Source organism: Zootoca vivipara, chromosome 3 (genome assembly GCF_963506605.1).
Source record: "Zootoca vivipara chromosome 3, rZooViv1.1, whole genome shotgun sequence".
Lineage (NCBI taxonomy): Eukaryota > Metazoa > Chordata > Lepidosauria > Squamata > Lacertidae > Zootoca > Zootoca vivipara.
The window spans coordinates 89788857-89813730 of NC_083278.1; the positions used below are offsets into that span (position 1 = coordinate 89788857).

The window sequence follows — 24874 nt, forward strand, 5'->3', positions numbered from 1 at the left end:
TTGAATGCTTAAAAATCCTGCTATGGCTTATTTTATGGGTATGTCTTAAAATATGAGAAACAGGGTACTATTTGTTCAGTAGGAATGCTACAGATTTGGATGGCTCAGTTGGTTAGAGCATGGTGCTGTTAATGCCAAAGATGCAGGTTTGATTCCCGTATGGGACAGCTGCATATTCCTGCATTACAGGGGGTTGGACTATATGATCCTCAGGGTCGCTTCCAACTGTACAATTTTGATTCAGGACAGTGGCAATAACTTTAATGCCCTCATTGTAAGGCTCCAGCATCATTGGGCTGGTCACTATTAGAAACAATACTGTGTTAAGCGAGCACTAGACGTTTCTTGCTGGAGCTGAGGAAGTTCAACTTTACCACATGGGTAGCTTGACACACATAAGTTTAATCTGCTATCATGCTTATATAAATAAAAAAGATAAATCATAATGAAAACCACAATAAATATTGTTTATTCTTAAGCATCAGTTTACCAAAACTTCAGGCGGTCCAACAGTCTGAAGAGTATCAAAGTTTAAGGGGTAATTATTTTTTTAATCTTCTCAGTCATCTAGTTGGCATAACAATGCAACACCTCTTGTTATCCAGTGGCTGGGTGCTATAAGACTTGGTAGGTTAACTACTGTTATAAAATTAGTTGATATACCTGTAGAGGACAGTGTTCCTGATCTTTCAGGTGTCCTGTATAGTGGACATTCATAAAGTAGCCAGACTTCTTCCTCCTCTAGAAGATGGAGTCTTGCATGGGAGGCCATCTTCAAAAGAAAGGTTTTGATTAATTAATAATACATATTAGCATAACACCGATCTTTTAAGTAGACTGTATATGGGAGGAATATGAAAGAGTAGCATGGAAAACATACAATATACAGTATGTGCAAGCAACCATTATGCCAAGCAGGAAATCACAGCACAACATAGGCAAACTTTACATATCTATCTTCTCTTTTAAAGGGGAAAGGGTTCGAGATGTTAGTAAGAGCCTCTACCTACAGTACCCATCTGGTGATGGAGCGGTGGATGGGCTTTTTTCTACATGAGTAGCCTGACAATTGCTTGCACAAGCACGGCACACTGTTAATTCATCATAGATTCAGAACAGCCAGCCAGATGCACCACAACTGCCATAAACACCAGGCGCATGCAGCATGGATAAAAACACTTTACAGGTTGAAACTTGGGGTCAGAATAAGGGAGTGGTTGAGAAAAGGAGTGCATAATGTAGTAAAATGATACAATGAAGTCATTTCAGGTATAAATATAAGATTATATAGCTGCTCACAACTTGTAAAATTTGTATCATTAGCGTTACCAGTTGCCACCCTGAGCTCTTGTCATAACACAGAATGTACATTGTATTTAAATCACCTTTTTTGGTAAAAAATGTATGTCTGGTAGTGGATAAAATCTCTGGTGAAGCTCAGGCTCTTCCAATGCCTTTGTAGTGGGATTCCAGCAAGCACCATCTATGTATAAGCCACAAACTATAACTCCAGTTTTACACCGAGAAGATTCCTGAAAGTCAACAAAAATGATAGATGAACGTCATATGATAGGGTTTTCTTGTTTGTTTTTATACCTATGCAGTTTTAGTCCACCAGACTCCACAAAACCTTCAAAATTTATAACCAGCTATTATGGTGCTGGAGGAGAGACTTGAGAGTCTCAGGGACTGCAAGAAGATCTATCCATTCTGAAGGAAATCGGCCCTGAATGCTCACTGGAAGAACGGATCCTGAAGCTTAGGTTCCAATACTTTGGCCACCCCATTTAAGAGAAGACTCACTGGAAAAGACCCTGGTGTTGGGAAAGATTGAGGGCACTAGGAGAAGGGGACGACAGAGGACAAGATGGTTGGACAGCGTTCTCGAAGCTACCAACATGAGTTTGACCAAACTCTGGGAGGCAGTGGAAGACAGGAGTGCCTGGCATGTTCTAGTCTAGTCCATGAGGTCAAAGAGTTGGACACAACTAAACAACAACATGATTATATGTTTTAAGATAGGGAACTTGACCTGGCTGTCGTATCCTGAGAGGCACCTGACCTACAGGTAGCATTGGCAGGTGGGTCAGTACTACAGTTGTACCTCGGAAGTTGAACAGAATCTGTTCCGGAAGTCCTTTCTATTTCCAAATCGTTTGGAAACCAAAGTGCGGCTTCTGATTGGCTAAAGGAAGCTCCTGCAGCCAATCAGAAACCATGAACGCTTGAGTTCCAAAGAATGTTCACATACCAGAACACTCACTTCCGGGTTTGCGGCATTCGGGAATCAAAACGTTTGACTAGCAAGGCGTTCGGGATCCAAGGTATGACTACTATGTTGGTCAAATAAAATCACCATCAACAATAGAAAAGGCATTCTTATGTATCAATTTTTCATGCATTCAGCAATTAGTGAAACAATCCTTTACAGAGGTAGACTGAACGCTATTTAGCCTCTGCGACACCATCCTTCACATCTACATTCAGTGGTAACCTGTAAATTACATTTTAACTGATGTGCAACAGAGTAAGATGGTCTTCCTATATGATGCTATGCATGGCTGAAGCTCAGGAATAGTCGGTATGGTGCCCTCAAAGTGCTGCAGGACTACAGTTCTCACCATCCCTGGCCATTGACCAAACCGGCAGAAAATGAGGGGAGTTGTAGTCCAGCAACATCAGGATAGCACAATGTTGGCTACCACTTCCCAGGTGTTCTAGTACTTTTTAAATGGGCAGAAGGAGGTGGCCTAACAGAATTTGAACTAAGTAAAGTGTCTCTTGATGCTCAAATTTGTGTGTGTAGAATCTACGGGTGGCGCTGTGGTCTAAGCCACTGAACCTATGCACTAGGGCTTGCTGATCAGAAGGTTGGTGGTTTGAATCCCCGTGACGGGGTGAGCTCCTGTTCCTTCCCAGCTCCTGCCCACCTAGCAGTTTGAAAGCACATCAAAATGCAAGTAGATAAATCGATACCGCTCCTGTGGGAAGGTAAACGCCGTTTCCGTGTGCTGCTCTGGTTCGCCAGAAGCGAGTCATGCTGGCCACATGACCTGGAAGCTGTCTGCGAACAAACGCTGGCTCCCTCGGCCAGTAAAGCGAGATGAGCGCCGCAACCCCAGAGTCGTCTGCGACTGGACCTAATCATCAGGGGTACCTTTACCTTTACCTAGAATTACTGAGTCCTGGCAGGAAGTCATTTGAGAGTTGCAGAAAGTGGTTCCTTCTCCTTTGGAAATGAAGTAAATGTGCTTCAGAAGGAAAATACTTTGGCACTGGAGAATTGGAAGGGAATTCACACCCCAGCCTGCCCCCTACAACCTTCCCCCATAGGATTTTCTTCTCCATGTTGTTTCAGAAATGTGTTCCAGACACTCTTCAATAGTAATATTTACATAGTATATTCCCAAAATGATCAGAACATACCACATACATTTTCTCGGTATTTTTTATTTTAAAAAAACATTGTATAAGGCCATGAACAATAACTTAGATCAATCTTCCAAGCTCAAAGCTCATTAACCATTATGCTACATGAGCTCTTATTTTCTTACCTTAAATGCTTTGTTTATTATAGCTTCTTTTGCACTGAAAAATCTAAAACTCTGATCTTCATCCTGAACGAATGGAAGAACTTTGTGGATAAAATTAAGAGAATCCACTGGCAATTCTTCCTGCCGAGCATAATTCTGAAGAATTGCAGTAAGAAATCCTGCAGGAATAAAATACATGTATGAATGTGTGAGCACATGTTGGAACTAAGCTTTAGCCAGCTTTAGTTGACTAAAAAGGGGGGGGGACTTTTTCCACTTTTCCCTCACACGATGCATAACCTTATGCACACCTATCATGTCCTCTTACTCTTTTTCTTAAACTAGAAAGTCCCAAATGTAATCTTTCTTCATAGGAAAGTTGCTCCAAACCTTTGATCATCTTGGTTGCCCTTTTCTGAACCCTTTTCAGCATTGCTATATGTTTTGTACAAACTTTTAAACATATTGTTGCACGCTACCCTAATCTTAGTGGTGCGAGACTCCAGGGGTACCAGGCCTACTTACCAGGGTCTATGTTGGATGATAGGGCACAGAGTAGACTATGGGGTCTTTATGATATAGGCAAGCCCCGATTTGTGCAGGGCTTGTGTTCCGGGTCACTACATGCTTGCCTGAAATGTGTAACTGAGACACCACATTCTGCCTTCACCTCGCCCTGCCCCACCCTTTTAATGAAGTCTTTTATTACAATTCCGGGTGAGTTCTAGGCATAGGAGCCACCTCCTAGGGGCCATGGGTGCTTCGGCTCCCATAGTTGAGGGGTCAGGGTCCCCACAAAATTGATGGGCATTCCCATTCAAATGGTGCGTGTGCACTATGTCATGTGACTGATCATATGGGGTGGAGCTTACCTGGGCCCCCACAATATTTTCAAGTTGGCACCCCTGGTTCTGGGTTTTGCACTGTGCGTATTGGTCATGCCTAAAATGGGGGTTGCCTGCATATGGTTTATTTACATATATATACAACCTGAGTTTAGAATTGGGTGTGGGGACTTCCAGCTTTACATTCCAGAAGGGTCCTGTTTCTCTCATGGCTGCTATGTTGGATTCAAACTGTCAATCCACATTGTGTTGTGGCTCCCTTTTCTCCAACTTGCAAACTAATTCCCTGAAACAAAACTATTTTTCCTCTTGCTTACATGAGCCCACGGCAATTCTGAAACTCCTCCCTCCCAACTCTGTATTGTCTTTTGCTAACTGCCCAGGGTGGGGCTCCACCCCTCTGCACCCAGCAGAGAATCTTTGTCTTGTTGATGGCTTCCTATCACCAGCCAGAATGATCCACATATGCTACCCAGCACCACAGATCAATAAAATCTGTGCCTCAACTGGAAAACAAATTAAGGGGTCAAGTGGCTGGGGCCTCACCGGCACTGCATTTTGCAGTGCACCAAGTGCCACCCTATGAGGACTTTCTTATTAAAAATAAAAAGTTTTGGAAAAGGGGAGGGACATGCAATCTGGGGCTTGGCCCAAGAGACAAAAGACCCAGCCCCTGCTATGCCAACTTCTAACAATGACCTGGTAGGCAACCACGGTTCCCCACTCCTTATCTACACATTGCTGAAAACAATAACTGTCCATGAAATTATGTACCTTGTGGAAAGAAGAAAGCTGGAAGCCAAAAGCAGCTGGGGTGTACCTGAGAGCTGCCATCAAAGATGTCAAGTTCCTCACCAGGTTGCAAAGTTGTTTTGGTTAGCTTCTGAAGTACCACTAAATACTGATGCCTTTAAGAATGATAAGTTTAGAAGTACACAATTCTACTCTTGAATAAGTGGATATATATATTAATTATAGTTTTAAATGGTCAGTTATACAATACAATAAATAATGACAATCTGCACTAGCCAAAGGCATAACCACTTTAAAAGTACAATCCGTACACATGTAAGAGTAAATATAAGAGTGTCATCATGCATTGGAGGATTTCTAGTACCACCTCACAATCCTAGATTTTCATGAAGTCAGTGCTAAGAGCAAAAGGGAAGGCAAAGTGCACAACAGCAGTGGCTATGGCATAGGAGCATAGGGAGGAACACTGGGGGGGGGTAGTTGTTTGAAATAATGGGAGAGGTCACATTAATTTGGCTGATTAACAGTCTATATTCTTGTAAATGTGTTTCTGGGAGGGGGGATTATTGGCTTGTTTGTTCTTGTTTTTATTATGTACTTTGTGATTTTATTCTGTGAATCACACTGGGATCTTCAGACGGCCGGTATACAAATTCAATAAATAAACAAATAGTAAAGTGCAAGCTGGTTCAGTCTGGTGAGATGAGCCACAAGGCTTCTGTAAGGTAAAGGGACCCCTGACCATTAGGTTCAGTCGTGACCAACTCCGGGGTTGCGGCTCTCATCTCGCATTATTGGCCGAGGGAGCCGGCGTACAGTTTCCAGGTCATGTGGCCAGCATGACAAAACTGCTTCTGGCAGACCTGAGCAGCACAAGGAAACGCTTTTTACCTTCCTGCTGTAGCGGTACCTATTTATCTACTTGCACTTTGATGTGCTTTCAGACAGCTAGGTTGGCAGCTAGGTTGGCAGGAGCTGGGACCAAGCAATGGCAGCTAACCCCGTCACGGGGATTCGAACCGCCAACCTTCTAATCAGCAAGCCCTAGGCGCTGTGGTTTAACCCACAGCGCCACCTGCGTCCCAAACCTCCAAACCTAGAACCTCCAAACAATCTCACCAATTCCTTCCAGCTGGAGGCATTAACCTGTGAAGAATGCCATCCATTATCCAAACAATGGCCTTTCCGAGGAATGAAAAATGGAATGAGAACAACAAGCATACATAACAGTAGAGGTGGTCCTTTCTCCTTTTCCACATGGGCCCATCATCCAGAAGGATGAATTGATTGTTAAAGGAAAAGGCAGGTCTGGGAAGATTCAGAAGTTACAGCACAACTCTGAATGGAGGCAGTTATTTGTGAAGCAGCAGTAGTGCCCAAGGTTTACAGAGATATACACACAAAAACTTTAGAGAAAAAGACCCCAAGAGGGGCCTCCTGCACCCCACTACTGATCCAATAACTATGCAGGCTTCATGGACATAGACTGCCGACTGACTTTTACAGGAAAAATAGAAAATATGGAAGGGGAAGGGAGTGGAAGGGAGTGGCTGAGAAATTGAACAGGAACACTTTGCTGCAGATCCCACATACGTATCAGGTTCAAAATAGGAATTTGCCTGCACTGGATATGTCATGTTCATAATTTGTTTCTGGATTTCTATAGTAGGCATCAGAAAATTTGCAATTCCAATGTATGTTAACCGCGGCATTTAACTCTACTCTTGCCAAAGCCATTCCTTTATATTTATATACTTCGCCAGAATCTTTACTGTTGCAATATTTTGCATTTTACCTTGATTCCATAAAGGTGATAACTTGTTTAGCCCACATGGAAAAGAAAGTCACTCGTAAAACAAGGTCATCAATCCAGGATCCCAGAGGTTTAAGTGATTTATAGGAATGTTGCTGTTACGTAATAGCAGAACAAACACAATATCATGTTTTTAAAATTTACAAAAATAAAATTGATCATCCATTCTTCCCATTCAGGTAAAAGAGTTGTGTAATCTCTGAGCAGATGCATGCAAAAAAAAACAACCCACAAACAAAACACTATACAGGACACAGAAGCCCTACTCAACCCCTGGCAGCTGGAAATAGTATGGAAAGCAACAGCTTTCTGTGATTTAAAAGGCATTGTCCACTCAAGCAGTTTTGTTTACTATAGAGGCTAGAAACCCACTTTTAAAAATGAAAATAAAAATAGACTGCTGAGATTCTGAAGATGTTAAGAATTACTGCCAGGATTCCATTCTGCTTTTGTGAACTGCTATGGAATCATGGTATCGGGACTAAGGGGGATCAGCTGTCTTGGACCTGATCCTCACCAACAGAGAGGAACTGATGTGACGAAGTAATCGTGTCATCTTGGGTTTCAAGATACAGAGGCAAGGTAAAGCTGAGTGTAGTCGGAAATGCATTCTGGACTTTAAGACGGTTCTATGACTTGAAAACAGAGACTCTGTATGTTACTAAAAAATAAGTCTGGTTTCAAAAAGCTTAAGGATGTAATCTCAGAGCCTCTATCTATAATCTTGGAGAATTATTGGATAACAGGTGAGAGCCCTGCAGACAGGCAAATTGTGGTTTGTTTCACATGAATAAACCATGATAGCTAATACAACAACAAACCATGATTTGAGGCTAGCTAGTGAGTGTAGTTACCGGTAGTTACAGTGAAACAAACCACAATCTAGGGTTGAGATATAGTATCTCCTTTCTGCTTTTCTTTGGTGGAAATGCAGAGACTGCAGCGGGGAAGCAAAGAAGGAGAAATCACATTTGGTGAGCAGAAGTCTGTTCTGCTGGTGGACAGCCACAACTGGGGCTGGATGTAGACACATCAAAGCAGTGTTTCAGTTAAACGTGTTGTAAATTTTGTATGAGAAATCGGGTTGGCAAAACCGAAACTCCACAGCGCCATCTTGTGTGGTAGTGTTATAATGCACATACAACACATATAAAGTGCTTTTGGGGGGCCAATGTAGCTAAGTCCATAATCTCATCCTAAAAGTTTATTTTTTGATTCCCAGATAAACTGTTCACCTACCTGCCACAGTTCAGGAACTTTGTTTTTCAATACTGAATCATAAAGCTCTTCTAGTGCTGTGGTGAAGATAATCTCGCCTTTGATACCTTGTTGAAGTCCATGTAATGACTGCATTATTATGGATAATAAATGATTATACATTTTAATCTCCTGATGTAAGACATTTAGCAAAGTTGAACTCATAAAAGAACTAGGACCTACAATAGAAAATAAGACCCACTGGTTATCTCACTGATAAGTAGAGCAAGTTAGCTGCATCAAACTGCAAATTTGGGGCACTCCTATAAGGCAGAAAACTGTCAATAATATACAACTATTATTGTATTTTTTCTTAGAGAGGGGACACTATTTGGATCTTCTGCTCCCGGCTTATTGGTCAGTACCAACTTACAGTATTTACTTATTTAAAACATTTTTAGGGGACCTTTCCAGATAAGTCCTCTAAAAGCAGCATACAACAATAAGAAACACAAAGCAGAAGAATTGCAAATTTATTATTAAAGTTTAAAAATTACAAAAAATTACAAAGACAAGCAAAAACACTGAAAAATATCAGTCAACATAAAATAAGTGTCATTAACCACAGTAATAAAGCAATAAATTAACAGCATATTCAATAAAGCGCATAAATTAAAAGTAGCTAGAAACATAGTTGTTAAAAGGCTTAACCAAGAGAGAAGATGTTTGCCTACAGACACACACCCCTGAGCAAATTCTGGACTACCGGTAATTCTTATGCATTTAGTTCCAAGATATTCCAGCTGTGACACAATGCCATAAATTCCTCCTGCTTCCATGTAAGAATACTCACTACCAACACTCAGCATCAAATTGCTAATTAGGAGAAATAACCTAATCTTAGATGTTGGAGTGCTATATATTTTATCATTATTTATTGATTTTATTCCCCACTATGTATTCACAATAATAATAATCAGACCAGAACTATATACGTATATTCCTTCTTGCAAGATAAAGCTAATTTTCATTTTATGTGAATCAAAGTTCTGACCTTTTGCAACCTTTGCAAGTGCAGCCCAAACTGAGCTTGACCTGAAGCTTTCAAATGTAACTTTTTCTTTGAGTTCAGTTTCAGGTGTCTGTTCCATATCTTCTACAGTCAGTGGTAGCCTGATTTGAATGCCAGATGCTATTTCCAATACTATTTCATCCTGAGTCTTTCTGCCACTAAAACAAACAGATAAACACCCAATGTCTTAGAGATATCAATCATTATCAATCAAGTTAATGCCCCCCTTGTTTCACTGCATGTTGCTCATTGTTCGTTGTCAAATAAATAATCCTAGGCATTCTTTGTGGGGTAGTGCACCTGATTTTGTATATATATTACAGTACATATGCAAAAAATGGTTAATGCTAATATTCTCATGTTTATGTTGTCAATCCTACATGTAATTCCCAGAAGGCGTTGGGAAAATGAACAACTAAAGGAAATTAGAAGAGGCGAGAAGCTACAATGAGTCAGTAATGGGATATTTTCTCTTCTCTGTTCTATGTGACAGGGGACTTAAGCATGCTTAACTCTGTTAGTTTGTGGTCATATTCCAGAAACAGAAGAAGAAATCTCCAAAGAGTGACCTGATGATGAAAGTGTCTGTAGTCATTGCTGGTTGAGTCCTGGCAACTGACTCAATAAATAACTGTGCTTGAGACTTTAGGTATGCTCTTTCTGCACAATGATGCATTCCAAAGAGTTCTGGAGAATCGCTCTCTGGAAGAGATCGTAGATAGGCTCTGCAGTCTTTCAAAGTATCTTTTTCAGATATGGGTTGATATACCTGCAAAACCAATGAAAAATGCTTTTCATCTACTAATGTCTTCACCCCACATCCTCATAGGAGAACAATAGAAACCAAATAGAGCCATTGTTCAAGGTAGAACAGAATTCACCTTCAAGAACAGATCCATACAAAAATAGGGAACATTGCATCGGTAGGAATGTCAAGTATATTCTGAATGATATTTACTTCCTAGTATAGGCCTATAAACCTTCACAGGCAGGATGTATGTGCTTTGGGAGATGGAGAGGTAGGAGCTGCCACCCAAAGTGGCAAGACAAGCCAGTGTTTCATGGGTGGGTGGGTGTGTTGCTGCACCTCCAGCCGCTTCACTGCCAGCAGTAGTGCCACCACTCCCCACACCAGCATGACCCCCCCTCTCACAACTGGAGCAGACAGCCCCCACTGCCACTTCCTCCCTCTTGCCACCAGGAACCTGGCACTCAGTACTTGCCACTGCCAGGTGCTTACTGTTGCTAGGTGCTCCTCAGCCCTGATGGCTGCAATGGCACACTCTTCTACTTGCCCTTGGGCCACCATCTTCCTTCTGCTCACCCTCTTCAGAGCATGCAACCACCATCCATGAGCACACCTCTGTGGTTGAGGAGCAGGAGGCAGCAAGCAAGTGCCAGTTGCCAGGTTTGGGGGGGGGCAGGATGTGGGGGACAGCACTGGAATTTTTGCTTCTAATGGAAAGACGTCCTGGGCTGTCCCTGGTTATCAAATATGTCTGAACTCAGGGAATTCACTCTAAGAGAAGAAACAAGGTTCTGAAACCATGGTTTGAGCCTGACTGGCTAGAGCATGTGAAAGTTTAAATGACCAGAGTTCCCTGAGTCCAGTCATAACAGTTTTTCCATGGCTAGTTCTGCCTTTTTCTCCTCTTGGCAGTGTATATTGGGTTCCAGTCTAGAGAGAGACAGGTGCATTAAGATGCCTGTAGGTGAGCTATGTCTCTGCAATGCAGAGCTGTCCATGCAAAACAAGTCTTTTGGACTGAAATGTACAAAACAGCCAAAGTAACATCTGGCACTTAGACCCTTTTTGACTACAGTTTTATAACAGGAAACTGTGGTTAGTTTAAAATTACAGCAGAAAGTTTTTAATCTCCTCCTTTTGCATGCAAAAGAGGGACACAGGTGAGAAGGGAGGGTAAAATGTAAGTCTTGCTGTGGTGCATGCACATACAGTAGTAGGAAACAGTGGCAGAGGAAGCCGCTCAGGCACCCGGAACGGCAAACATGATGTGCACCCAGGGGTGGGGTGTCGCTACGTAGTGCGCATGTGCGGCGTCACTACGTATGACACATGCGTCATACGTAGCAATGCCGCACATGCACGCTACGTAGCAGTTTGCCGGCGCCTCCGCTCCAGCGCCATAAGGACAGTGCCAGGATCCTCTGCTTGCGGCTGCAGCTGCGAACAGAATATCCTCCACATGCGGCGGTGGTGGCGTGATGGCGGCTTGCGCCGCCACGGTGGGGTGCTGCCTTGTCACCCCTCGAGACGCGGCACCGGGAGCACACCACCCCCGCCCCCCCAATTGCGACACCACTGGTAGGAAACCATGATTTCCTGTTAGGGCTGAACCAACCCTTTATACAGTGGTACCTCTATGTTCCGAACGCATATTCGTAAGTCGAAAAAATTTGTAAGTCGAATCCCATAGGGAGAAAAAATTCTTAGGTCAAAGGAACCCTATCTAAAAATTCGTAAGTAGAAAAAATCCTATCTAAACCGCATCCAAGATGGCGGACGGAGCTCCATTCGTAAGTAGAAACATTTGTAAGTAGAGTTATTTGTAAGTAGAGGTACCACTGTATAACAATGTACAGGTTGTTAAAGTGCTGTAAAATAATGAAAAAATAAATGGCTTCCCCTACCCAATCAATAGTGTAAGCAAAGTCCTTCTGCAATACAGAAGGGTTATAGAAATTATCCAAAATGTTAAGAATGCACCGACGATCCCAATTATCAGTTACACGGCCTCCATATGTTACTTCACCAGTCATATAACGCAGTGCTTCCCAAGGAATCTTCTTTTGATTCCTAAGAAGAATCTCCAGCACCTGGATCGAAATCTTGGGAAGAAAATTTGAAAAAAGGTATTTTCTATTGTAGCATTATTGCTGTGGTTATGTATTGTCATTACATTTCCTTTTTTACAGAGACAAGCACTATGATCCAAAGAATGATGCGACTAGCTCTGCCTCCCAGGAGAGCTTTGGACTTGCGTGTCCTGAGGTGTAACTATCTGTACCATATGATGAACTATTTTTGAAACTGAGATGAATTTAAAGAACAATTAAAGACATAGAATGAGGGTGTATTGCTTAAAGGAAAAAATATATAAAAGCCACAGAAGGCATGCCCAAACTATTATACTTTTCTGAAGTGTTACTTTATATCGATATCAGACTACATGAAGCACTTCTAGGTGTAAATTCTTCATTCACTAGTCCTTTTGCTGGTATTGTAAACAAGACATGTATTTAGTGTCTTTTGTGGCTGGGTCTTGTCATAGGTATGTCCAAGGGGTGTGCCCAGGCATTCCCTAAAGTTTTTTTAAAAAACAACTACTGGGGATCATGGCAATGAGGTGAGTAAAGGTGAGTAAAGAGTACAACTCACAGGGAACTGGGGGTGGGGGAGGAAGAGGCAGGAGGCAAGAAGCACACAGATAAGAGATGCAGGCAGATTTAAAGGTTTGGAAAGGACCTAGAATGGATTTTCAGCTTCTGCCTGTGTCTGCCTCTGGATTGTGGTGGTGGAGTGACTGGCTCCAGCAGCAGCAGTAAGTGGGGAGGAGGAGGAGCAAATCATCCCACCACCGCCTTCAGATACAGATGCAGGCAAAGATCAATACTGGCCTTTTTCTTCTGCCTGTGCCTTTCTCTTATAGCTCTGTCTCCACCTGAGCTCTGCTCGCCACCTTCTGTGGAGAGAGATCCATGGGGGTGATGGGATGCTTTTGTAATGTGCAAGCAAAGAGGAGAAGGAGCATCTTGCCCTTGGCTTCATCAGATAATTACAGTGAGGTGACTGAGGAGTTTAAGCCCATCACACTAGGTGAGCGACATCTAATTCTCTAGGACAGGAAGATGAAGAAACTTTAATCTGTTTTCATCAATTTTGGCTAGTGCATCTGGTTCAAGATAAAAATAATCAGAAATGACTGCATCTATACACTTGGTTACCACTACAGCAGAAATTTGGTATTTTGTTTCCATTGTTTAAGCTGGTACTTATTAAGTACACATTTAGTGTTAATTTTAAATAAATAAAAAATTCATTTCTTTATGAATAGTGGGTATGCCTTGGCAGTTCCTTGCTTCTGTATCTGCTAGATTCATGGAGGAGTAGAAGCACTACTAGGCACAGTTTGGAAATTACGGTTATAATAGGTATTATTTTAAGATGATACTATTTAGAATCATGCTTTTATTTAGATCTGCAAGACTTCCTCTTACCTCTAAATCTGAAGAATTAAATTCATATGGAATGTTCCAGCCCAAAGCTCCATATTTCTTTCTTTCATGAACTACAGCACTGAAGAAGCACAGACTGAACAGTAACCTTTTCCATGATGGCCCACAGGTGGTGGTGTTGAATACAGCTTCTGTTACTATTTCAGTACCACTTACTCCAAATGTTTGAAGCAGTGTTCCCTTTAGTCCGTGGGGAGGTTCTATTACAATCTTTAGAAAATAAGCAGGACAGTTTATGAATAAAACAAGCAGACTTCAGCAAAATAAATAGTGAATCACTGAAAGATTATTGTAAATACATTTTATTACATGGAAGTTCTCTGAAAGCAGCTGGACTTTCCTTTAGCTGGATGTAATTCTGAGACAGGTATATTCAAGTCCCAGTGAAATCAACAGAGTATAAATCTTCTACCAAGATGTTGGTTAATTAGCTTTTAAAATACGCTACCTTCCCATAACCACAAGGCAGCTTATGTAACACAACCACTCAGGTGTGCAGGCCAACTGGTTGTTTGAATGATTCACCTCAAGGCATCTGAACCATCCCCTCTAATTGAAGGGATTACTTTAAATCTTACCTTAAGGCCCTTCCTCAAGATAGGTACAGGGAAAGATGGATCTGGTGTTGAACTTAACCAGAGTCTAAACTTGGGGTCTATATTTGTCTGTGATCGAGTAAATCTGCAGATAGAACAAATTTTGTAATACCACCACTGTCTAAAAACAGACTATGAAGTTGTACTGCACAGAGTTCAATATTATTTAACCAAGAATTCATCTTTACAAGAAGTGGTATAACAACTACTGTACACATACCTACAAAAGCAGTTGTATCTCACAATCCCCTTACATATAATTACTACTACTTATTTTTATTATAATAAATTTAAATATTGCTTATTTGCCAAAGTGGCTTCTGAGTGGTTTACAAATGTAAAACCAATTATAAAAATAGGTAAAGGGACCCCTGACCATTAGGTCCAGTCGTGACCGACCCTGGGGTTGCGGCTCATCTCGCATTATTGGCCGAGGAAGCCGGCGTACAGTTTCCAGGTCATGTGGCCAGCATGACAAAGCCGCTTCTGGCAAACCAGAGCAGCACATGGAAACGCCGTTTACCTTCCCGCTTTGAGCAGTACCTATTTATCTACTTGCACTTTGATGTGCTTTTGAACTGCTAGGTTGGCAGGAGCTGGGACCAAGCAACGGGAGCTCACCCCGTTGCGGGGATTCAAACTGCCGACCTTCTGATCGGCAAGCCCTAGGCTCTGTGGTTTAACCCACAGTGCCACCTGCGTCCCTCAATTATAAAATTATAAAAATACATCCCACTAAAAGAGTGTAACAGTTAAAACAGCATTAAAAGTGTTAGAACAGGAGGAGCTCTTCAAGAGCTGGCACAATGTCAATATTGATGGGGCCTCTTGCATTTCAGCAGGGAGACCATCACACAAAACAGTGAAAAAACATCTCAAATACAGTGTAGCTGTATCTCTCCACCTAGTCAAGCATATATTATTTCAACCTTCGACTCCAAGGGCCAGGTCACAAAAACTAACAGCATTGATTCTCTTCATACCATCACATGTTGAGGTAGGAAACTGTTTAGGAAGGCTTAAGTTTGAAGTTAAACTGCTTGCTTAACATGGGGACATTTTGTGTGATTTTCCAAGTAACTGTGACAGTGTAAAAATTAGTAGTAATGAGGGATAGAGAACATTGTAATAAGATAAACACTGACAGAATATACTAGTCTTCCCTATAGGGAACTGCATTCCAAATATGAAAATTGCTTCAGAAATGTGGAGAACTGGATTTAAAAGTGAAAAAAATGAGAAACCGAGAAAACAAAAATTAACAGATCCTTCCATCCCTGTGTAAGAGTAACCCTTCTCAAGCAGATCAAAGTTTATCTTGTTTTGCATTCTGTTCTCACACAAACCAACCAGATAGGTAGTTGTCAAGCAAGACATGAGTGCTATAGCACCTCCCACTCATACTCCCAGGAACTGGTGTTCAGAGACCTATTACTTCTGATAAGGGAGGCAATATATAGCTAATTGATAGCATTTTCTTCCATGAATTTGTGTGATCGCTTTTTAAAGCCATCCATCTTAGATCCTTGATCTAAGTGGAGAAAATTGTTCAATATAGACTATTCCCTATTAATTGAGTGATAGTCAGCATAATTCCCTAGCAGTAATTCAGCTTCAGGCCAGCTCAAAAGAACTGGTGAATAGCTGCAGAACAGGAATGAGCAACCTATGGATGTCCAGATGTTGTTAAGACTCTGACTCCTATCAGCTTCAGCCAGCATACCCAATGGTCAGGAAAGCAGGGAGCTCTGAAAGTGGTTGACAATGAGAAGGCAATTAATAAATCAAATGTAATAATAATAATAATAATAATAATAATAATAATAACAACAATAATAATAAACTATATTTGGTTCCTACAAGGCAAATGGTGCAGTAATGCCAGCCTACCCTGGTCCTCACTCATCTGAACAAAACTGCATATACAAATAAATGCTAGGGGAAAACACTTACGATTCAACAATTTTGCAGAGTCTGGGCATGAACGAAGCTGCAAGATGACAATTCTGGAGGAATACCCACTGTCCCTGCAGTATACTTGATTTATATATCAAATCTTCAGCTTTGCTCCCTTGACCACGTCCCAGAGATATCATTTTCACATGCTGTGTACTTCCTTTTATTTCCTGGGCAAGGCGTAGAAGGAGAGCTGCAATATCCACACCTGTGTAGCATACATAATAATACTGTACTGTTTTATTTCCACATCCAGAAACCTATTATATTGGGTCAATGAAAAGGTATGCATATAATACTTTAGGTAAAATGTATGCTGCTTTACAGAAGAATGAGCAGACCTAACATAGTATTCTGTATTGCATCATTAACACGATGTCACAGGAATGAAATGACTAGATGGTTTCAAAGGGGGAAAATATTTTGGCATCTCTCTTTTGTGTTTGCCTGCTATCAGTTTCAGGCTGTTTTGCACAAATTTACAGTGCACACTTACTTGGAAATAATAGACCTCAGTGGGACATATCTGTGTAAACATGAACATGATTCTGCTGTAGAAACTAAGTAGGGTAATGCAGAGGTATGGGCCATCTATAAAACAAATAAACTTTTCAATGCAATTTATGCCATTGTTATACACTTTACGCTAACATATTCAAACCAACTAAGTGACTATATTAAATTTTATTACTTTCAATTGACTAGTAAAAACTAGCACCAGTTAGATTGGGCAATATATTTTCTTCCTATGTTTTATTCCTATATACATAAAAATGTAAGGCAGTTGTCATGCTGGAGTTTGCATGGCCATCAGCAGGCAGCCACACCAACTCCAGCTTGACAACTGAATAGCAGGCAGGCAGGGGAGAGAGCAAGCAAGCAGTGTGAGCAGCAGGTGGCCCAGGTGAACTATTTAATGGTGTGGGGACAAGGGCGTACCCACCACGGGGCAAGTTAGGGCAGCTGCCCTACTCTAGAAGCAGGGCTGGTGGGCAGAGGCGGAGCACAGCCCGGTGGAGCGCGAGTTCGCCATTCCCGCCGCGCCGCGCCGCACCCTCCCTCCAGCTCCCCGGCGCGCCCTCAGGCAAGGCCAAGCGTGGCGGGGAACCAGAGAGCGCGGCGCGGCGGGCGGGAACGCTGAACTCTCGCTCCGCTGGGCTGGGCTCCGCCTCCGCCCACCAGCCCTGCTTCTAGGGAGGGGCACAGCCCGGCGGAGCGCAAGTTCGCCGTTCCCGCCCACTTTGTGGCCCCTCCCCTTCCGTGCCTTGGCCCCTCCCCTTGCCCCCCCCTAGTTTTGATCCTGGGTACGCCCATGTGTGGGGAGGCACTTTAGCAAACCACTATCTGAAGCACCTCTCCCTCCTTTAAATGGGGTGGGGTCTGGGGTGAATTGGGGGGGGTGCTTGGAGGAAGCTGGCAGGGGATGTTTGGGTGAGCTGGGAGGGGTTGGGTGAGGTGAGGTGTAAAGAGAGAAGAGTTTGCTCAGGTATAAAGGGAGCAGGGATTGGCCAGGTGTCAGGTAAGGTGGTTGGCAAAGGGGTTGGCAGGGTTGCCAAGTGGAGCAAGCAGGGTTAGCTGTGCATGGTATACTCATATAAATATAGAGAAGGGCAAAGCAATCAAACCCAACCCCTTTTACAGAACTGGCGCTGGATTAGGTAGAGGTTGTCGCCATCCAGAGGGGGTCGACAGCCCAGCTGGCTAGCCTCCAGCTGGATCATGCCCTTCCAGCCAACATGCTGGACGATCCCCCAATCTCTGGAGCAATGTAGCCAGTGACTCAGACTTCAGAAGTCTGAGTACACTATATTAGCAGCGCGCTGCACGAACAGAAGCGGCGTGGAGGGGCTTGTGAAAGCATAATTACAAGCAGATTTATTAAGCTTAAATCAGGACAAAGAAAAACATGTCGTCTCTCTTTCATCTCCTCAGAGAGAGTCTCCAAAGCAAAAGCTGTACACAACGGAAGTTCCCAGCAGACTGTGCTGGAAAGTAAACAGACATGTGACATGTAACAATCTCACACGTCTGCTCCTTAAGGTGGAATGGAATTTCCTAACAGAGGTGACCCTCTGCCCAGCTCTCCCAGTTTAGCTGGACTCCCACTGGCCACTAAATTTGCAAGTGGGTGCAGTGTTCTGAGAGTAGGGCTGAACTGCCCCAGGATCTGCTGGATCTCAAGTGTATCTTACTGTCATAATGTGAAGGCATCAGGTCTGTGCACTGTGTCAGACTGAAGCTGGTGCAGTGTTTGGGTCCAGATTTGGCCAGATTGTCCTCCCCTTCTCTCACTGCAGTCTTTGTGTGTGGCAAGGCCGTGAATGTATTGGTAACCCTGCTACTCTGCAAAGCCACATTGTGTGTGTGTGTGTGTGTGTGTGTGTGTGTGTGTGTGTTAGGATTGTACCCTAATCCAGAAAGTAGTTTTTGCACACTCATCCTTTATAAATGCTCACCTTGAGTATGAATGAGAATTATTGGAGTTATGGCATTAGATTCTTCTTCATATACTGCTTTCAAATTAATTCCTTCAATCTGAAGATAGTAATCCCCCAATTTCTCAGCTACAAATGCATGTACTGCACTAGTTAAGCTTTCTAATCGAAGAACTTTTATCTATTAAAAAAAATGATAATATAACTGAATTCATGAAGGATATGATTCAGCAAAGCGAAGCATCTGTAAATTCCATTGAGTTCATTGTGAAAACACAGCACATGCATCTCTCTCTCCCATTGAAATACATGCAACTTAAATGTGCTTAACTGTGACTGGATTGCATCTGAATTCCGTAAAACTATCACTTCCTTAATTGCTGTGAGGGAATTTGTGTCCTCAAAAGCTAAAAATATTTGCAAGCAGAAGCTAAACATAAAGTGATCCCTATTGACTAGATTCCACTAACAAGTACTGCAACATATAAACATAGGAGCAACCCGCGAGATCAGGCCATTGGGCCATCTAGTCTGGTATCCTGCTCTCACAGCGGTGACCAGATGCCTGTGGGAAGCCAGCAATCAAGATTTGAAAACAATAACATTCTCCCCTCCTGTGGTTTTCAGCAACTGTTACAGTGGAACCTCGGTTGTCAAATGTAATCCGTTCTGGAAGACCGTTCAACTTCTGAAACGTTCACCAACCGAGGCGCAATTGCCAGTCAGCAAATCCCTTTTAAGAAATGGAGAACCCCGCCTCGTTCGACATTTGAGGCGTGTTCGAAAACAGAAGGATTCACTTCCGGGTCATTGTCGTTCAGGTTCTGAATTGTTCAGCTTCTGAAGTTTTCAACAACCGAAGTTCCACTATATTCAGAAGCATCAAAACCCTGGCCTCTAACTGTTGAGACAGAGCATAGCCATCTTGGCTAATAGGCATCAACAGGCCTCTCCCGCATGAATTTCTTTTAAAGCCATCCAAGCTGGAGGCCATCATTGCCTCTCATGGGAGCCAGTTCCATAGTTAAACTATACACTGTGTGAACAAGTACTTTATTTCATCTGTCTTGAAACTTCCAACATTTAGCTTCATTGGATGTTCACAAGTTCTAATGTTACACGAAAGGGAGAAAAAACTTTTTTCTATTCACTTTCTCCATGGCATGCACCTATATATATATATAAATGTAAAGAGGGCACGTGGGTGGGTGTCCACTTTTCATCGAAACCGCTTGCGTTCAAATTTGGACACAACGGGCTTCCGGTTGACCGCGCCATCTTTGCTCAGACGGGGGTCCGATCAGCGGAGCGGACCTCGGCGCTTCAGAGGTGGAGGGAATTGCTCCAGCGAAGCAAAACCTCCTTAAAAGCCCCAAATCGAGCTTTTTGGGGACGGATTTTGCCTGGCGGCGCCAAAAGCGGGCTCTCTCCTCCCCGGATCGGCTTTGTTTAAGCCCCCGAGAGCGAGGAGGTGAACCGCGGCGGACAGGCTGACACTGCTGCTCTGAGAGCGCGAAGCTGCGAGTCTGGGAAGTGGAGGCGGCCGATTCTTCCAAGAATAATTAGCAAATGAATAGACTGTGAGTAATTTGGATTGTTTGGAATTTAAATTAAGGCAATTTGGATTTGGGAGAGAGGGGGAAAAGAGGAAGCCACCCCCCCCACGGTAACATAAGAGACAGTAAACAGAAACCCGAAGCCGTAAACAGAAGATCTTAACTTAAAAGGATCCCTCAAAGGCATCAAAGAGAATCTCCCCTAAATGCAGGGTGAAAGGGGAGAGAGACTGTGGTTGTGAGTGCCCTGCAGCAAGAGGTAAAGACTAAGAAAAACCTTTCTTTTCCTCGGGAGCCGGCAGCCCAGACAACCCAGTGAGTTGATTAGGATTTATAAGTCAATTTTTATTTCACTGTATTTCTGAACTTTGTGGAAATTCTTTTTTGGTTTAAATGTTTGTGAAATGTGAGTTCGAACTTTATTGTCAATAAGACTTGAAGAATGCAGCCAGCTTGTTAAAATGGAGTCGAGAAAATAAACTGTGATCATATTCCACCCCACGTGACAAGTTTTGACCTTGGCAGGATTGAACTATGTCAACAAAAAAGTGTTCCCCTGAGTTCCAGCGGTCTGTTTTGACCTTAATGTGGGAAACAAGAATAGAACTATGTCAAGAGGAGACAAAACGGCAAGAGTTACAGCAACAATTTCAGATGGTGATGGCAGAATATGATTTTCTAGAAGATGAAGCTTTTGAAACTGAAAAAGATGAATGTGAGAATGATAATGATGGTGACTGTGATTTGGAAGAAAAAGATGAAGATGAGGACTGTGACGATTCAACACAAAATGAAGCACACCATGAAAAAAATGATGACTTTACTCTACAAAAAGTTGGATGGAGTGCCCTGCATTTGAGGGGGGCACGATTGGTATTACTGGAACTCCAGAACACCCACAGGGAAGAAGGAAAAAATATGCAGAGAAGAGAAGAAATTCAGGGGTCTTGTATGGTGGCCTGGATGGCAAAAGACTGTAAACAGGGGGTGGGGTGAAGGGAAAGTGATGTTGTGATTATAAGGATGGATTAACAGGTTTATAACTGGTCTGCTGATTATGGAATTTGCTGGATTGGGGGGGTGGAGCTGGTAATCGGGGATGTAAGGTTAAATTGAGAATAGTTATAGTTTTAAAAGTGAATGGATTTTGGAAAAATGTGAAAATATGGAGGCTTATAGAGGGAGTAAAAATTAGGCACGGGAAGATAAAATGGGAGTTTGATTTTTCAGTGATTTGAACATTAGGTGAAAATGATAATAATTGATTTATAAGTTGTATAAGATATAAAGGTGTATTTTTATAAAGTAAGAAACTGTTAAAGATGATAAAAAAGGGATGAAAACCGGGGAAGGGGGGGGGAGGGGAAGCCCACAAAATATGGTTTTACAATTATGAATGTAAGAAATTTTTTTTCTGTTTTGTACTGTTCTTTTTCTCTTTTCTTGCTCTTTCTTTTTTCTCTTTTTTCCTATTTCATTTTTTTTCTTTTTTTGGTATGACAATAGATGGTTGGATGGATGTCCTCCTGCGTACTGCCCTGGTTTGCTGGAGCTCCCTGGTGGCAGGGGGGGGCTTTGGGGTCAGGGGAGGGGGAGGAGGACAGAAATCCAAGCATAAAATGGACCATCTCTGACTGTTCACCTACATGAGATACTTCTGTGGCAGGGGAGGATCCATGTGGGTGGGTGGGAAGGAGGTGGAAAAGGTGTTTATGTATGTACCGTTTTCTTTTTTGCAGTTTGTAAAATTAATAAAAAGTATGTTTAAAAAAAAAACAAATTTGGACACAACGTCACATGCGAATATGCGAGGGATCATATACCGTTTGCGTAGACAGATGTCACACCTAGGGCAGCCAAAACAGGTAAAATCCAGTGTTTCTGAACACAAAAGTCAGACAGCCAGGGGTGCTGGGAGCACAGGAGAGGTTGCACAACAGCGGCCTCTAGCGACAGCTATGCTGGTACTGCACCTAGAAAACTTTCCCTCTCCACAGCAGCTTGGCTCGCCTTTGCAGACTGGATACGTCATGGGTCAGGACAGGGTGGGGCCAATCACAGGGATGAGCCAAGGGTGGAGGGAAGATGAGGCAGGATAGGTCATGGGTCGGGACAGGGTAGGGCCAATAACAGGGATGAGCCGGGGTGGGGGGGGGAGGGGCTGGGATGACTAATGGGTCAGGACAGGGTGAGGGCAGGGTGGGTCGGGATGGGGTGGGGAGAGTCACAGGATGAACCACAGCAACACGTAAAACATTTCAACAAAATGAAGGGGGACTCTGAAGGTAAGGGGAGTCTGAAGAGGGACTCTGAGGGCCCATTTAACAGACTAAGCCACAGCAACACGTGGCCAGGCCTGCTAGTAGTTTTATGAACTTACATCATGTCACATCTTACTTGACTTTTCTCTAAGCTAAATACACTGCAATCTTTTAAAGATGAAACCTCTGCAAGGACATCTCCTTGTGCAATTGAACTTGCCCCCTTCTCCTTCCTTGTGCACCATGTGGAAGGGGGGGGGAGACATTCTGTTGAGCAGGGAGAAATCCTTGTACTGATGGAGCATTTGCTATAGCACAAATCCTCCCAAAAGATACCAAGTTGTATTCAATGTATCACTAAAGTGAATGATCTGTCAACACATAGATTTGTTCTTGTATAATAAAACATTCTCCACCTCTTCTTCCCCCATGGCCAAATCTGTTCTGGGGTGTTTCAGAGGAGATTTGGGAATAGTGGGTGGGTGGTGGTGGAATAAAATCCCATTGTGCTAGCAAGATTTTAGTTGAATACTTCCCACTTGATTTTACTTACCAAAATAAGTCTTTCAAATGCAGAAAGTTTCTCCCAAGGGAAAATGCAAGGTCCACTCTCCTCATCATCACTTTCTCTCAGTACTTCTAATTTTGGGTCTGTAAGAGATTAAATAGTAATTTACAACATTACTGAAACTTTGAAACAGTTGAAACCATATAAAAATGTTGCAACTAATTTGTAACTTTTATACAGCCATATAATGGAATAACATAACTGCCAGGATAAAAGTGAAGTGTGGTGGTTCTCAAACGTTTCCCTGAGCCACACTTTCAGAATAAAAATTTGCTCACACCACACCAATTTTTAAATTGATAAGAAATACACTGGAAAACGAAAAGAGACAACTCTTAGCAGTACTTGATTTATAACAGAGACAGGAGTGCCTGGCGTGCTATGGTCCGTGGGGTCACGAAGAGTCGGACACGACTAAACGACTAAACAACAACAACAAAACAATTACCTTATAATATGACCAGAAAGTATAAAACAATGCAGCTACATAAAAACATGAACCATTCTCCAAATATAATTATAAACGAGCCTCTTACATATGTACCTTACTGTAAGTATGTATACAAACTCAGTGAGAGGTGTGAGCTTGCTTTAGCTGGGTAATCTCATTTATATTAGGTCTAATTTGAGACAAACAAACTCTCAAATCACCCACACAAATAAGCCTTTCTCTTCTCTACATATATGTGTAACTAAAGACATCACAATCTCTGTTGTACCCCTATTCCAAAGGAAACATGAACCCCAGGTAAGCACCAGGAACCCCTGGAATCTCACACCACTCAGAGATTGGGGTGGCATGCAACATTATAAAAGCTTTTTGTGGACTGGAGTCTCACTACATCAGGTGCATGGATTGTGATTCTAAGTTGTCAGGTGCAAATTTCCAATGCTCTCTCATCCAAAGGAAACTAAACCCGAGAGCATTGCTACTTCAATTTTTCATGGTTTGGGGACACAGGTAGTGTTTTCAACAATAGGTTAGAAAGGCATGCTGGAAATCAACACATAGTTTTACATCAACACTTACCATGCCTTGATGACACTGGTCTATAGCCTGTACTGATCAAATTATATACATCCTGACTATTTAGAAAAGCTCTCCATTGCTGAGAATTTGTTGAAAGGGAATCACACAAGAGGCTGAATGCTGGCATGCGAGTGCTCATGTACCTGCATTCTTTCCACATCATGTCAGTAATCCAATGGAGTGGAGGAGTTTTCTTGAATGCACGTGAACCTAATTGAGGAATAAGAATTATATTATACATTTAATAAGTGTACATATCTACTTTTGAGATTTTCACCCAGGAAAATAAATACCGGTATGGTCATATTATTTTTAGCTTCATAAGTAACTGACAAGAAGACTTGCAGTGCAGTCCTGGAATGCCTTATATTTAAGTTCAATGGATTTCAATCAGGCCTGCTCGCAGATAAATGGGTATAGAAGTTGTTTCTACTCAGAAATTGGCCGTACACAATATAGCAGCAGTATTCCATTTATATTACTTCCACTTTGTTTGGACTTTTGTCAAAAACTACACCACAATGGGGAAGATTCTAACACTTGTTAAATTCAGAATTGAAGTGGAAGAGTTCCTTAGTAGTTCACCCCAAATCTTTATAACTATTCTTTAAAAATAATTTAAATCACTATAAATGGAAGTGTCTGTCTACACGTGTCTCCAGACTGTCTGTATTTTGAAGGAAGGATTCATACCTGGGAATTTAGGTTTTCACAATTAAAGTGGATTAAATCACTCTGTCAGCCCAGTGCAACAATTTCTTTAAAAAGAAGAGACTTTATGGTGTTAGGATCAATGAAAGATTAATGGGGTGGGGAAACAGCCACAACACATCAGAATGAATGCTCAATAAATACCAGATATAATCTAATCTCTATGTGAGATTTGTGCAAGGAATTAACGATAGCTCAATATATTGGAGGAGGCCCACAACTACTTTTTTGGTAGCTTGTCCTATGGTCCTCTAACTGTTGTTTTTTAGTTCATGGATGGCAGGAGTGCCA

At 42.3% G+C, this 24874-nt stretch overlaps 1 protein-coding gene across 1 annotated transcript in view; it reads right to left on the minus strand.

Annotated features, from left to right (window-relative positions):
* Positions 1-543: 543 nt before the first annotated feature.
* The window catches only part of DNAH14 (dynein axonemal heavy chain 14), a 135051-nt gene continuing 110720 nt past the window's right edge, over positions 544-24874 (minus strand). Inside the window, 14 exon segments of the mRNA XM_060273279.1 lie at positions 544-772; positions 3555-3712; positions 5153-5286; positions 6927-7039; positions 8184-8380; positions 9196-9371; positions 9783-9982; positions 11866-12063; positions 13453-13680; positions 14049-14151; positions 16020-16230; positions 18479-18638; positions 22828-22925; positions 23873-24082. Of these exon segments, the coding sequence (XP_060129262.1) occupies positions 560-772; positions 3555-3712; positions 5153-5286; positions 6927-7039; positions 8184-8380; positions 9196-9371; positions 9783-9982; positions 11866-12063; positions 13453-13680; positions 14049-14151; positions 16020-16230; positions 18479-18638; positions 22828-22925; positions 23873-24082 (2399 nt within the window). The 3' untranslated portion in view covers positions 544-559.